Genomic DNA, 14,078 nt, shown 5'->3' on the forward strand with positions numbered 1-14,078 from the left:
GCTACTTTGCTGAATTCATTTATTAGCTCTAGGAGCTTTGTTGTGGCTTTTTGAGGATTTTCTGTATAGGATCATGTCATCCGCAAACAGAGAAAGTTTTACTTCTTCCTTTCCAATTTGGATGCCTTTTATATCTTTTTCTTGCCTAATTGCTCTGGCCAGAACTTCCAGTACAGTGCTGAATAAGACTGGTGACAGTGGGCATCCTTTTCTTGTTTGTTCCTGGTTGTATTAGTTAGGGTTCTCTAGGGAAACAGAATCAACAAGAGATATCTATAAATATAAGATTTATAAAAGTGTCTCACACAACTATATGTATGCACAAGTCCAAATTCCATAGGGCAGACAGCAAACTGTCAACTCCAGTGAAGGTGTTCGATGAAGCAAACTGACAACTTCAATGAACATGTTTGATGAACTTCTCAGGAAACGAACTGGCAGCTTCAAGGAACTCCTCAGGAAATGCTTCACTGGTCAGCCAAAGAAGAAGTGAAGGTCCTCTGTATCTGTCTTAAGAGTCTTCAACTAATTGGATTAAATCCAGCTGATTGCATTCTCTCATTGTGGAAGACATGCCCTTTGTTGACATAATCACAGCTGCAGCCAATTGACTGATGATTTAATAAACTAGCTTTCTGGTTTATTAACCAGCCACAAATGTCCTTGCAGTAACAGTTAGGCCAGTGCTTGCTTCACCAGACACCTGGGTACCATTACCTGGCCAAGTTGATACGTGAACCTAATCATCACACTGGTCTTAGCAGAAAAGCTTTCAGTCTCGCCATTAAGTATGATGTTAGCTGTAGGCTTTTCATATATGTCCTTTATCATGTTGAGGAGGTTTCCTTCTAGTCCTAGTTTTCAAAGATTTTTAATCCAGAAGGGGAGCTGGATTTTGTCAAATGCATTTTCTGTGTCACTTGAGATGATCATGTGTTTTTCTTCCTTCATTCTGTTAATGTGATGCATTTATTACATTGATTGATTTTCTTATGTTAAACCAACCTTGCATACCAGATAAATCCCAGTTTATCATGGTATATAATTCTTTTAATATGCCATTAGATTCAGGTTACTAGTATTTTGTTGAGGATTTTTGCATCTATATTCATAAGAGAGATTGGTGTGTAGTTTTCTTGTGGTATCTTTATCTAGCTTTGGTATGAGGGTGGTGTTGGCCTCGTAGAATGAGTTAGGGAGTGTTCCCTCCTCTTCAATTTTATGGAAGGGTTTGTGCAGGATTGGTGATAGTTATTGGAATGTTGGTAGAATTCCCCTGTGGAGCCATCTGGTCCTGGGCTTTTCTTTGCTGAGAGCTTTTTGTTGACCGAGTCAATCTCTTTTCTGGTAATTGGTTTGTTGAGATCTTCTATTTCTTCTGAGTCAGTGTAGGTAGTTTGTGTGTTTCTAGGAATTTGTCCATTTCATCTCGATTATCAAATTTTTTTCTGTATGGTTGCTCATAGTATCCTCTTACAGCCCTTTTTATTTCAGTTGTCCCCCTTTTCATTTCTGATTTTTGTTTTGTTTCTTTTTTCTCTTTATGAGTTTACCCAAAGGTTTGTCTATTTTGTTGATCTTTTCAAAGAGCCAATTTTTGGTTTTGTTGATTCTATTGTATTTTATTTTCTGTTTCACTGATATCCATTCTAATCTTTGTTATTTTCTTCCTTCTTGCTTTGGGTTTAGTTTGCTCTTCTTTTTCTAGTTCTTTCATTTTTGAGGTTATGTCTCTGATTTAAAATCTTTTTTAATTTAAGCATTTAGAGCTATAATATCCTTCTCAGCACTACCTCCGCTGCGTCCCGTAAGTTTTCGTATATTGTGTTTTTATTTTCGTTCACCTTGAGATATTTCCTAATTTCATGTCTCATTTCTTCTTTTACCCATTGGTTGCTTAAGAGTATGTTGTTTAAATATGGCAGAGGAAAGACAGAGGAAAGGGAGAAGGAAAGGAGGAGAAAAAGTGTGGAGTGAGAATGCAGACCTGATTCTGAGTCCATTTCCCAAATCAGCTGTATAGACATGGATGCTACAACTGCCTCTGTCTCCTAATTGCAAGCAGAATGTGGGACAAGCAGATTCCAGGTTTGATAAAAGGCAGGGTGTCATGTGTTTACTGCAAAGAACAGGAAGTAGAAGAGAGCCTACTCTTCATGGACACAGGAATTAAAAGAAGGCTAGATCCTGGAATCTTGCTTTTATGTATAATAACCCCTCCAACTAGTAAACGTGACTCAATGCCTTGTATTCAGCAACTACTCAACAACTGACAACTCAAAAAGCAACTACCAGAACCCAAGGGACAGCAGTCACTCAGACTGTGTGTGAATTTTGTCCCCTGGAGTTGAAGCGTGCACAGCCTGTACAGCTAAAAGTAGCAGATAGAGAATGGACTACCTCTCTAGCAGTCCCTCCTGTTGGTAGAGATGGCAGAAGCAATCCTTCCTTTGAAATGAGGCAATCCTATGAGAAAAGGGCCAAAAACTTTCCTATGTTGACTAAATGTATTATTTTTTAAAATAAAACAAAAGTTTTGTACCCAAAAAAAAAAAAAAAAAAAAAAAAAGAATATGTTGTTTAATTCCCAAGTATTTGTGAATTTTCCATTTCTCCATCTATTATTGATTCCTAGCTTCATTCCATTGTGGTCAGAGTATGATTTCAGTATTTTTGAATTTATTGAGACTTGTTTTGTGACTGAACATATGGTCTATCCTGGAGAATGATGCATGTGCACTTGAGAAGAACGTATATTGTTTTCATTGGGTGCAGTGTTCTCTATATGTCTGTTAGATCAAGTCTTACTTTATTTCTTTGAAAATTCCTTCTGCCCCTTTCTCTTTTTCTTCTTCTGGGACCCCCCATAATGTGTATATTGGTATACTTAATGGTATCCTAGAGGTCTGTTTGGTTATTTTTGCTTTTTATAGTTTTTCTTTCTTTCTTTGTTTCTTTTTTACTTTCTGCTCCTCAACCTGACTCATTTCAAGTGTCTTGTCTTCAGGTTCCCTGGTTTTTTTCTTCTGTCAACTCCAATCTGCTCTTAAAACCCTCCTGGGCATTTTTTATTTCAGTTTTTGTAGTCTTCAACTCCAGTAGTTCTGTTTGGTTCCTTTTTAAAATTTCTGTCTTTTTACTAAGTTTCTCATATTGCTTATTGTTTTCCTCATATCCTTTAATTTTTTCTCTTTCCTTTATCTCCTTGAGCATTTTTAAGATACTTTTTTTAAAGGCTTTGTTTGGTATGTCCACATTCTGGTCTGCTTTGTTGTTGTTTTCTGTATTTTTATCCTCTTCTTTTGGATGGGCCACCATTTCCTGTTTCTTTGTCTTGTACTCTTTTGTTTCACACTGTACCTTTTAATATTTTGAAATGTTAACTTGGAGATTTACTCCCTGGCATGTCTATTTCTTGGTTTTGTAACCAGCTGGTGAAAAGACAGATTTTCTTGGGCTTCAGCCCTCCTGTCAGGAAGGTCTGCCCAAGGCGAATGCAGTGTGCAGGGTTTTCCCTGTCTTTTTTGGGGACTCCATCTTGCCCTGGGCTTTTGCTTTTTAGTTGTTTTGGAGTTCCCCTATTTACAGAAGTTTAGTTGTCTCCTCTATTCCCCAGGATACAGACCTCCCTCTTCTGGCTATTTAAAGACTGGCAGGGCTTTGTCCAGACTGACTGCCTCTATAGTATTTTACACTCTTTTTGTTGTCTCATGCTGCTTTTGCCTGAAGGGCAAATTCTGGGAGGAGGGTCACCTCGGGGAGGACTTTCCTGTCTGTCTTTCCCAGGCAAACCAGGGTCAGGGACCCACGAAGGAGGTGCTAACTGGTTCCAAAGTGCCCTGACGAGGGGGGTCAGGAAGGGTGCCAAAATCTTCTCTGATGACTCCCCAGAACTGAGCTTTCCTGGCATGCCCAGCAAATGCCAGACCTTCAGCTAACTGTCCCTAGCAACCCTGAGGAAGCGCTGTGACTTTAAATCTCCACTGCCTCTGCCCTGTCCAGGTAGTTGTTGAAACAATGGCTGCTGCCACCTTTGTCCAGGGCAGGTTGAAACAATAGCTGCCCTCAGAGCCAGGACCCAGCAATCCAAATTAGCTAATCAAAAGCCATGATCAGCAATCATCCATGCCCACTCTTGTTCTTGGGGAAGAGGAATTTTATGTCCTTTTCTGACACCAGCCAGGGACTAGACCCCGGGGCAGCCTGCTGCGGGGGCAGAGGATGGGCACTGATAGCCACTGCACAAAGAGAGCAATTTCTAACTTTTTATTGTAATTTATCAGTCTCTTCCTCCCACTCCTTCCTGGATGCAGTACCATGTTCTTCTGGCCTCTGGGGTTTCAGAGTAGTTGTTTCAGACAGTTCCTGCCTATCTAATAGTTGTTTTGGTAGACGGACTGATCCTGGAGTCCCCCCTACTTCCCCAGAAGTCTCTCCTAGTTCCCTCGTTTTAGGTCAAGTATTTTTAAGTCAAGGAAGGGCAAAATGACTAGAATGCATTACATAGTTACTGCAGCCAGCATTATACTTAGTATTATAGGGATGCCAAAATGTAGAAACGATTCCAACCTTCCAGGACATTGATTTCTTTGGAGATCCAAGACTTACATGAAATACTCAGAAAATAACATAAAACGGTATGTAATGTGTTGAACAGTATAGAGTTTTGGTCAAAAATAGTATGAAAAATACCCCCCCCCCCCCGAGATTCCAAGGAATCCAGGTTGAAAATTGATTTTAAAAGTATTTATTTTGAGTAGGATGAGCAAATGACAACTCTTCAAGCTTTTAAAAAATAATTTTTCTATGTAAACCATTTGATATTGTTTATAAAATTTAGCTTATATATGGCATTGTTTATACCATGTCAGTCTCTCTGGGCTGTAAATACTGATGCTGCCTGTTTTATTTACCAGTGTGTCCCAGTGCTGGTATAAGGTACGTGTCCAGGAGATCAGTGTGGCCGGAGCTCTTGGGGGATGTGGCAGTAATTAGGCTCCTCTTCTTGAAGGATGTCTCGAGACAGAAGCTATTTGAGTGGGAAGAGCAGCAGGCTGAAGGGATGCCCTGGGCGTCCTCAGAGCTCTGCCATAAACATCTCTGCAGCACTAGCCTTTCTGGTCATATGGCCCCATTTGTAAAATGAGGGGAGTGATTGGATTATCTCTCTTTTAACATTCTGAGGTTTATGAACACCATAAATGTAAAATGTTTAGAACCAGCTACAAAAGCATGATCTCTAAATAGTATTCAAGTGCACCATTAAGGTTTGAGGTAAAATACCATTGATGTTTGCACCTGCCATTTCCATAAAGTTGGGCTAAGAAAATGGTTTTTCTTGTTCTGGATGTATTAGGAAGATATTCACAAAACAGTATCTTAAGGGTTCTCATTAGGTAGCATGTTGGGATTCATTTATTATTTTGTTATACCTTATCTTATCTACTTTCTTTCAAACAGGATTTGAGGTGGCAATTCAAGCTAGTTTTCTCTTTTTCAGTCAGAATGCACAAGGTCTGTATGTGCTATTGAAAGACATTTTATTTATTTTCATATTTTAAACAACCCTAAATTTTTAGTATTTCAGAGAAAATAAAATCTTTAAAATAGGATTAGAAAAGGAGAAACGGTTCAACAATCCTATTTTAACTTAAAGCTCTAAAATTAAGGTCTTTTAAACATTAAGAAGAGTGACTCTCCAGTACATAATGTTCTCATTGACTATCTCCAGTGCTGTGCCTTTCAGCATAAAGGGACTTAAGGGAAGCAAGACACAAACTCTATAGTATTTATAGAGTAAATCAAGTATCTTAAATTGCTCAGGGAAGCAGGACATAGAAACCCCTGAGGAGTACACTATTAATGAAGAAATAGGCAGTGAAAGAGATTCAGGGAATGGGTTTCCTCTAGCTAGAGTGACCACATATTCTTTAATAGCTCCATATAGCTCCATATAGAAGGTCTATTGTAATGAAAAGAAGATTTTTTTTGAAAGTGGTAATTTTCTGTCAAGTCATTTCTTTTAGGTTGGAGAAAGACCATCACTAGTTATTATTGTCCCTGTGTGTATGCTTCATGATAAATAAGCTGGTAGCATTTTTGTATCAAGTAAATGTTTTTTCTTCATAAATGCATTAGAGTCTTGAGTAAATGTCATGCTTGAATTTTACACATTTCATGTTTCCTTGACAGAGACTGATTCAGGCAACACTGAAAACTCTTATTTCTTCAGAGGCTTATTTAAGCTCAATGAGAGATAAACATGACTGTGATCCATAAATCTAGTGAGTCTTTAGCCATGACACCTAAAACTTTAAAATGTTGTCTTTTTTTTTCACTTAGACCCTAAAGTAGTTTTAAACAAATCTGTAGCAAACAACAATGTGAAAGCTCTGAACAAGTCATTCAATATTTATATATTTGTATATTAAAACTATGAAATTAAAGCATGTTTATTTTATGCTTACAGTTGATAAATGAACTTTGTTTCAATATATCTGTTTTCTAGGTTCCAAATTTTAAGACAAGCAACCCCCTTTTACCCCTGGCAAATTAAAAGCTTTTGTTACTTAGATTTTTTTTTAATTCATTTTATTGAGATATATTCACATACCATGAAGTCATACAAAACAAATCGTACATTCAGTTGTTCACAGTACCATTACATAGTTGTGCATTCATCACCAAAATCAATCCCTGACACCTTCATTACCACACACACAAAAATAACAGAATAATAATTAAAGTGAAAAAGAGCAATTGAAGTAAAAAGAACACTGGGTGCCTTTGTTTGTTTTTTTCCTTCCCCCATTTTTCTACTCATCCATCCATAAACTAGACAAAGGGGAGTGTGGTCCCTATGGCTTTCCCAATCACATTGTCACCCCTCATAAGCTACATTTTTATACAATTGTCTTCAAGATTCATGGGTTCTGGGTTGTAATTTGATAGTTTTCAAATATTTACTGCTAGCTACTCGAATTCACTAGACCTAAAAAGGGTTGTCTATATTGTGCGTAAGAGTGCCCACCAGAGTGACCTCTCAGCTCTTTTTGGGATCTCTCTGCCACTGAAGATTATTTCATTTCCTTTCACATCCCCCTTTTGGTCAAGAAGATGTTCTCCATTGCATGATGTCAGGTCTACATTCTTCCCCAGGAGTCATATTCCACATTACTAGGGAGAGTCACTTCCCTGGGTGTCTGATGTTACTTAGGTTTTAAGGTACTCTACATTAAGCATTGGGTTCTTCTTAAGGAATTTAGCGTATTTCCATAGTGGGTAATCTGATTTCAGAAAGAAATCTATCTGAGCCAGACTATTCCTTACTTGATAACAAATATCTATGTGAATATTTAATTTTAAAAGCTTAAATGTTGGGTTACTTAATAATGTTGAACTTTTTTTAAAAGTATAGGTTTTGGGTAGGAGCAAAGTCAATATATTAACTTTTAAAAATTTGTTGTACAGGGTTTTCTGAACCATCCTTTGTTGCAAAACATGAAGATAGTTTGTTTAAGGATTTATTTCGAGACTACGAAAGATGGGTTCGTCCTGTGGAACACCTGAATGACAAAATAAAAATAAAGTTTGGCCTTGCAATATCTCAATTAGTGGATGTGGTAGGTGTGCATATCATTACCTTTTCAATTTCACAAAGATTTCCTGAGAGTCTGTTGTGTGCCCAGGAGCTGTGTGGAGCATCCAGGATGACCCAGGGACCTCCCCTGTAGTTATTCACACTATGTGGTTTAGAAAACTGTTTCATCTCATTTGTTAATTAGGATAGGTCTATTTTAAAAACTTTTAGAAGATATGAAAGCAAACACTTTATATTGAAGTTTTCCTTAAGTGTGTTAAATTTTCTGACTTTAATTGTAGTTTTAAAAGGAGAAAGTCAAAGAGTAGTCATGGAGTCTTAGGACCAAAAAGTTTCTGATACCTTGTCTCAGAATCACACTTGAAACATTTTAGAGGTTTTTCCGTATGACATTCACCAATGGGAAAAGTTCCCTTGATAACTCATTCTTATTGTCAAGAGATCCTTTCCGTTTAAGCCGAAAAGTTCATGCTGATTTTTAAACTAGTTTCTTCTTGTTCTGATTGTGTCGATCAAAAATTATTTTCCTGCTGTGTTCCCAGAATAGTCAAGAAGTATTTGTATACATATTTCAAAATAACATTGATAGGTGTGCCTTTATTTTCTGGTTAGAGAAACAATGTATGATTTTTATAGAGAATTTAGAAAATGCAGACAAATAAATATAGGAAAATAAAATTCTACTATAATTCTACCACCTAAAGATTATCAGTGTTAACACTCTGTTGTATTTCTTGTCAGTTTTTTTTGAGTGTATGTCACAAAATTGGAATATTTTAGATGTAATTTTGATTTGAACGTTTTCCTATACTATACATAATTTTTAAATATAATTTTTAATGGTTACATACTATTCCATTTATAATTTATTTAAACATTCTCCTATTGTTGGCAGAAGCTTGTTCCCAATTTTTTCTATGATAAATGACAGATATGAATATATTTGTACACAAATGTCTGAATTTCTCTTTCCTTAAGGAAAGCAGTTAGCGAATCAAAGCCCCTGAACTGCTTCCAGAAATGTCAATATATATATAGACTGTGTGCTCAGCACTTTGCTGGGCAATATGGAGATTTTAAATATAAACAAAAATAGGAGAGTAGGAAGAAAGGTAAGTGGGGCTTTCCCTCAAAGGCCTTTCTCTCTAGTTGGGGCTTCTAGCACATAAATGGAGTAATTACAGAGCACTGCAGCACTAAATTGTCATAAATATCGGAATTCAGGTTTCAGTGACTGAAATCATGAAAGAAGGCAGGATGGAGGAGGTGGCACTTGAGCTGGCCTGTAGGAATTGTAGGGTTTGACGTGGCAGAGAGGAAGAATACCAAAATCAGAAGGACCGATATAATCATAAGTATGTATGTGATACTGGGCCTTTTTCTCGACCAGTGTAGATCAAAAGATGAATGTGCTGCATGGTGGGGTGTGGAGGGGCGATCCCTGCAGCCTCTGTCCTCTGCTTCTGCCATTTCTTGGACTGGAGAGTTTCCTTCTAGGCACAAGCCGTTTTTCCTTCAGGGCCAAATTGATTTGTCAGACCCTGGAATCTTTCCAGCATAATGGGACCATGTGAAAGTGCAGAGGGTGGTGTGAGCCGGGTCAGATATAATTAGTTATGGGGAAGGGGTGGAAGAAATGATGATTTAATTGTGATTTGAGGGGATTGTGGTACTTTCAAAGGAAAATATTCACTAGGGCGCTTGAAAAGTCAAGCTTGGCTTGGAGGTGAGAGATGAGGCTAAGGATGTCAATTTCGAATTGCTGGCCTGGGGGTTATTGTCAAAAACTTTGGATTAATGAGTTTTGCTTTGGTTTAAATTTTATTGTGTTAAAATATATATAACTTAAAAATTGTCATTTTAACCATTTTTAAGTGGCATTAATTACATTCTCAGTCTTGTGCAACCATTACTACTGTCTATTACTAAAACTTTCCATTACCCCAAACAGAAACTCTGTACCCATTAAGCAGACCCTACATTCCCCCTCCTCCAAGCCCCTCGTAACCGCGCATCTACTTTCTGTCTTGTGAATTTGCCTATTCTGGATATTCAGATTGAAGAGTTTCTAAAGTAGGTGCAGAGAAAGCAGGAGCCAAGTCCTTGAGAAACAGTCCTAGAAAATGGTAGGAGGAAGGGTAGCCAAGCAGAAAGTGCTGCTTCTTGGGAGAAGAGCCTAGAAAGTGTAGTGACTGGCCTCAAAGATCAGGGCTCAGGGCTGGAGGTTGAGAATAGAATATTCACAGAATTGCTTCTCAGCTGTTTCATGTCTTTTTTTTTTTTTTAATTCAGTTTTATTGAGATATATTCACATATCATACCATCATCCACAGTGTACAATCAGTTGTTCACAGTACCATTATATAGTTGTGCATTCATCACCACAATTTTTGAACATTTTCATTACCACACACAAAAAATAAGAATAAAAGCAAAAGTAGAAAAAACACACAAAATATCCCATACCCCCCCCGATCCCTTCCAATTATTCATTTACTTTTTTTTTTTGAAATAAATTCAAACTTACGGGAACCACTGCTAAAATAATACAAATCCCAGACACAGAACTCCAGCATACCCCAACCCCCCTCCACCGATACCCCAATCTACCAACTTTAATATTTTGTCACTTTACCATTTCTTTCTTTCCCTCTCTCCCTCCCTCCCTCCCTATCTATCATCCATCATCTACTGCTCTGTCTTCTGAACATAAGAGAGCAAGTTGCACACATCATTGAACAAATAATATAATTCACATATACATTTCCTATGAACAAGAATATTCATTTATGTAATCACATTAAGTGTAGTTAAGACAGTCAAGAAATTTAACATTGATATAAAGCTTACATTCTATATTTCATTTTTTTCCTTATGTCCCAATTTTGTCCTTTTGAGCCTTTTCTCCTCTATTCTTAGATGTTGTCCAGGATTGTCTGTGGCATTTAATTGTCATTATCTATTTAGACTGTCTTTTTTTTTCAATTGTGGTAACATATATATAGCATAAATCTTCCCATTCCAGCCCCTCCCAAGCATTCCGTTTAGTGGGATTAATCACATTTACAATGTTGCAGTGCCATCACCTTCTCACCATCCATTACTAGAAATTTCCCTTCACCCCGATCAGAAACCCTACACTCATTTCTCATTAACTCCCCATTGCCCATTCCCCCAGTTCTCGAAATCCATACTCTACTTTTCATGTCTATGATCATATTCTCTGATACTTTCTTTGCATTTACTGTGGGGCTTAAATTTAACATCTTGAGTCTATAACAATCTTGTTTTCTTTGATACCAACTTAACTTCAATACGACACATGAATTATGTTCCTATACTCCTCCATTCCCCCACCTTTATGTAGTTCTTGTCAAAAATTACATATTTTACATTGAGTCCAAAACCACTGATTTATCATTACACTTTATGTATTTTAGATCCTGTAGGAAGTAAATAGTGGAGTTACAAATTAAAAATAAAGTAGTATTGGTATTTATATTTACCATGTGATCTTTATTGGAAATCTTTATTTCTTCATGTGGTTTCAGTCAGTTGTTTAGTGTCCCTTCCTTTCAGCCTGCACAATTCCCTTTAGCATTTCTTATAGGACTGATCTACTGGTGTTGAAGTCCCTCAGCTTTTGATTATCCGGAAATGTTTTCATCTCCCCCTCATTTTTAACCTCCAGGGGTTTGTGAATTTTCTAAGTCTCTAATGGTTATTGACTTCTATTTGTATTCCACTGTGGTCAGAGAATGTGCTTTGAATAATTTCAATTTTTTTAAATTTATTGAGGCTTGTTTTATGTCCCAGCCTATGGTCTATTCTGGAGAAGGTTCCATGATTACTAGAGAAGAATGTGTATCCTGGTGATTTGGGATGTAATGTTCTATATATGTCTCTTAAATTTCTCTATATCTCCCTCTCCTTTCTTTATTTCTCTGTCAGTAGGGCTCCCTTTAGTATCTGAAGTAGGGTAGGACTTTTATTGGCAAAATCTCTCAGCATTTGTTTGTCTGTGAAAATTTTAAGCTCTCCCTCAAATTTGCAGGAGACTTTTGCTGGGTAAAGTATTCTTCGTTGGAAATTTTTCTCTCTCAGAATTTTAAATATGTCATGCCACTGCCTTCTTTCCTCCATGGTGGCCGCTGAGTAGTCACTACTTAGTCTTATGTTGTTTCTCTTGTATGTGGTGAATTGCTTTTCTTTTGCTGCTTTCAGAACTTGCTCCTTCTCCTCATTTTTTGACAGTCTGATCAGAATATGTCTTGGAGTGGGTTTGTTTGGATTTATTCTATTTGGAGTTCACTGGGCATTTAAAATGCTTTATGTATTTATGTTGTGTAGAAGGTTTGGGAAGTTTTCCCCAACAATTTCTTTGAATACTCTTCCTAGACCTTTACCCTTTTCTTCCCCTTCTGGGACACCATGAGTCTTAAATTTGGATGTTTAATTTTATCTATCATATCCCTGAGATCCATTTTGATTTTTTTGATTTTTTCCCCATTCTTTCATTCTTTCATTTTCTGTTCTGTGGTTCTCGAGGTTGCTGAATCGTTGTTCAGCTTCCTCTAGTCTTGTACTATGAGTATCCTGAATCTTTTTAATTTGGTCAACAGTTTCTTTTATTTCCATAAGATCTTCTATTTTTTTATTTAATCTTGCAATTTCTTCTTTATGTTCTTCTAGGGTCTTCTTTATGTCCTTTATATCCTGTGCCATGTTCTTATTCATGTCCTTTATATCCTGTGCCATGCTCTCATTGTTTGTCTTTAGTTCTTTGATTAATTGGTCTAAGTACTGTGTCTCTTCTGATCTTTTGATTTGGGTGTTTGGGTTTGGGTTATCCATATCATCTGGTTTTTTCATATGTTTTAAAATTTTCTGTTTTTGGGCTCTTGGCATTTGCTTTACTTGATAGTGTTCTTTTAGGATATGAAGAATTATTCAAACCCCAATCTCTAATTTGTCAGAGCTACAGCTTGGTGGTGTACACTTTCCCTAACTAACCAGCAGATAGTGTCTGTGAGTCACCTATTCCCCTCAAGTCAGTTCTCCCCAACTTTGTCTTTGTGGTGTGTGGGGATCTGGTTCTTGTGGGGTCCAGTTGGTGCACCAAGTTTGGGTGTGTTGTCGGTGCTGTCCGCCCTGAATGTGGGGCATGTGTCTGAGCGGATAGGGAGGCAGGGCAGCTTTAATAATCAAACCTCCCAGGTGTTCCTGGAGATTTAAGGCTGTTGCAAGAGTCTAAACCTTCATTTCAGTCTTGCCACAGATTGTCTCTGCCGCTGACCCACAAGTCCTTGGTATTGGCGTAGAGTCCCTGGGATTTCTGAGTGGGTCCCTCTTCCCAGCCATGCCCTTCCAGGGCCTCTGCTGGGGGAAGGCTGTGCTATGTCACAAGTGCACGCCATCCCTCAAGGGAAGCCCTGGGCCACTGGGCCGTGCAGGGGCATTCCCAGCCTGCTGTAAAGATGGCTGAATGGGGCATGTTAACCTCCCCCTTTTGGCATAGCTCCGCCTTCCCAACTCCGGGACAACCAGCTGTGGGCGCGCAAAAGGCCACTGTCCACACCCGAGACTGTGGCAGGTGCGCGGTGTTGCGGGAAACATTTCTATCACCCTGGGTCCCTTGGCGCGGCTTTGGGCTGTGGCTCCGGAGTCGAGCAGGAGCGTTCCCAGCCCTCTGGGAAGATGGCTGCAAGGGGCGTGGTTTTTTCCCCTTCTGGCTCACCTCTGCCCTTCCCGCTCCGAGACAATTAGCAGTGAGTCCATGAAAGGCTATCTTCCATGCCAGATAATGAGGCATTGGCACAGCCCGTTCCCGCCGCGCTTCACTGTGTGGTTCTCGCTGCTGTATCTGCAGCCGCTTTTGGGTTTTTTTTAGAAAATAACTAGTCCGCCTCCAAACGCCAACCCACGGTTTCCGCACACCGCAGTGTGGCTGCCAGACATTCAGCAGGTTCACTCACTCATTTCAGAACACAGACTCCCGGTTTCACCAAGTGCACGGTCCCTATGGATTTAGCACAACTTGTCCTGCTGATGCATTGCTGGACTGGTGTTCTGGGTCACTTTCTGGCTTTTATCTAGTATTTTTCATGGAGGTGTTTTTTTTGCTCTGTCTCTCCTAGCCGCCGTCTTAGGTTCTCTGTTTCATGTCCTTTTATCTCTAAGGTGTTTCCCCCCTGCACCCGTGTAATTATGTTTTGTGGCTCTTCCTTGAACTTTTCTCAGATTCCATCTTATTTCCATGTGTTCTTGCTCTTTTTAAATCTCAATGTTGGGTGGTTTATTTTGATCTTATTTTTATGATCAGGTTAAAAACTGACAAATTTTACCCCTAAAACTTTTCTGTTCTATTATGTGTAGTTAACACCCTTTCTCCATTTGTTTGTGGTTTTTGGTTTTCCTTCTGGATGTCGTCCTATATTTGTTCTTATTTAATTTCATTTTTGTGGCATCCTCTGTTGTG

The 14,078-nt window shown here is 38.5% G+C and overlaps 1 protein-coding gene across 4 annotated transcripts in view; it reads left to right on the plus strand.

The window, feature by feature from the left end:
• CHRNA5 (cholinergic receptor nicotinic alpha 5 subunit) overlaps positions 1 to 14,078 on the plus strand; it is a 52,577-nt gene that overhangs the window by 27,925 nt on the left and 10,574 nt on the right. For all 4 annotated transcript variants that reach the window (XM_037833303.1, XM_037833304.1, XM_037833305.1 and 1 more), the window contains exon 2: positions 7,471 to 7,622. In XM_037833303.1, coding sequence (XP_037689231.1) covers positions 7,471 to 7,622 — 152 coding nt within the window. The remainder of the gene's footprint in view (positions 1 to 7,470; positions 7,623 to 14,078) is intronic.

Source organism: Choloepus didactylus, chromosome 4 (genome assembly GCF_015220235.1).
Source record: "Choloepus didactylus isolate mChoDid1 chromosome 4, mChoDid1.pri, whole genome shotgun sequence".
Classification (NCBI taxonomy): domain Eukaryota; kingdom Metazoa; phylum Chordata; class Mammalia; order Pilosa; family Megalonychidae; genus Choloepus; species Choloepus didactylus.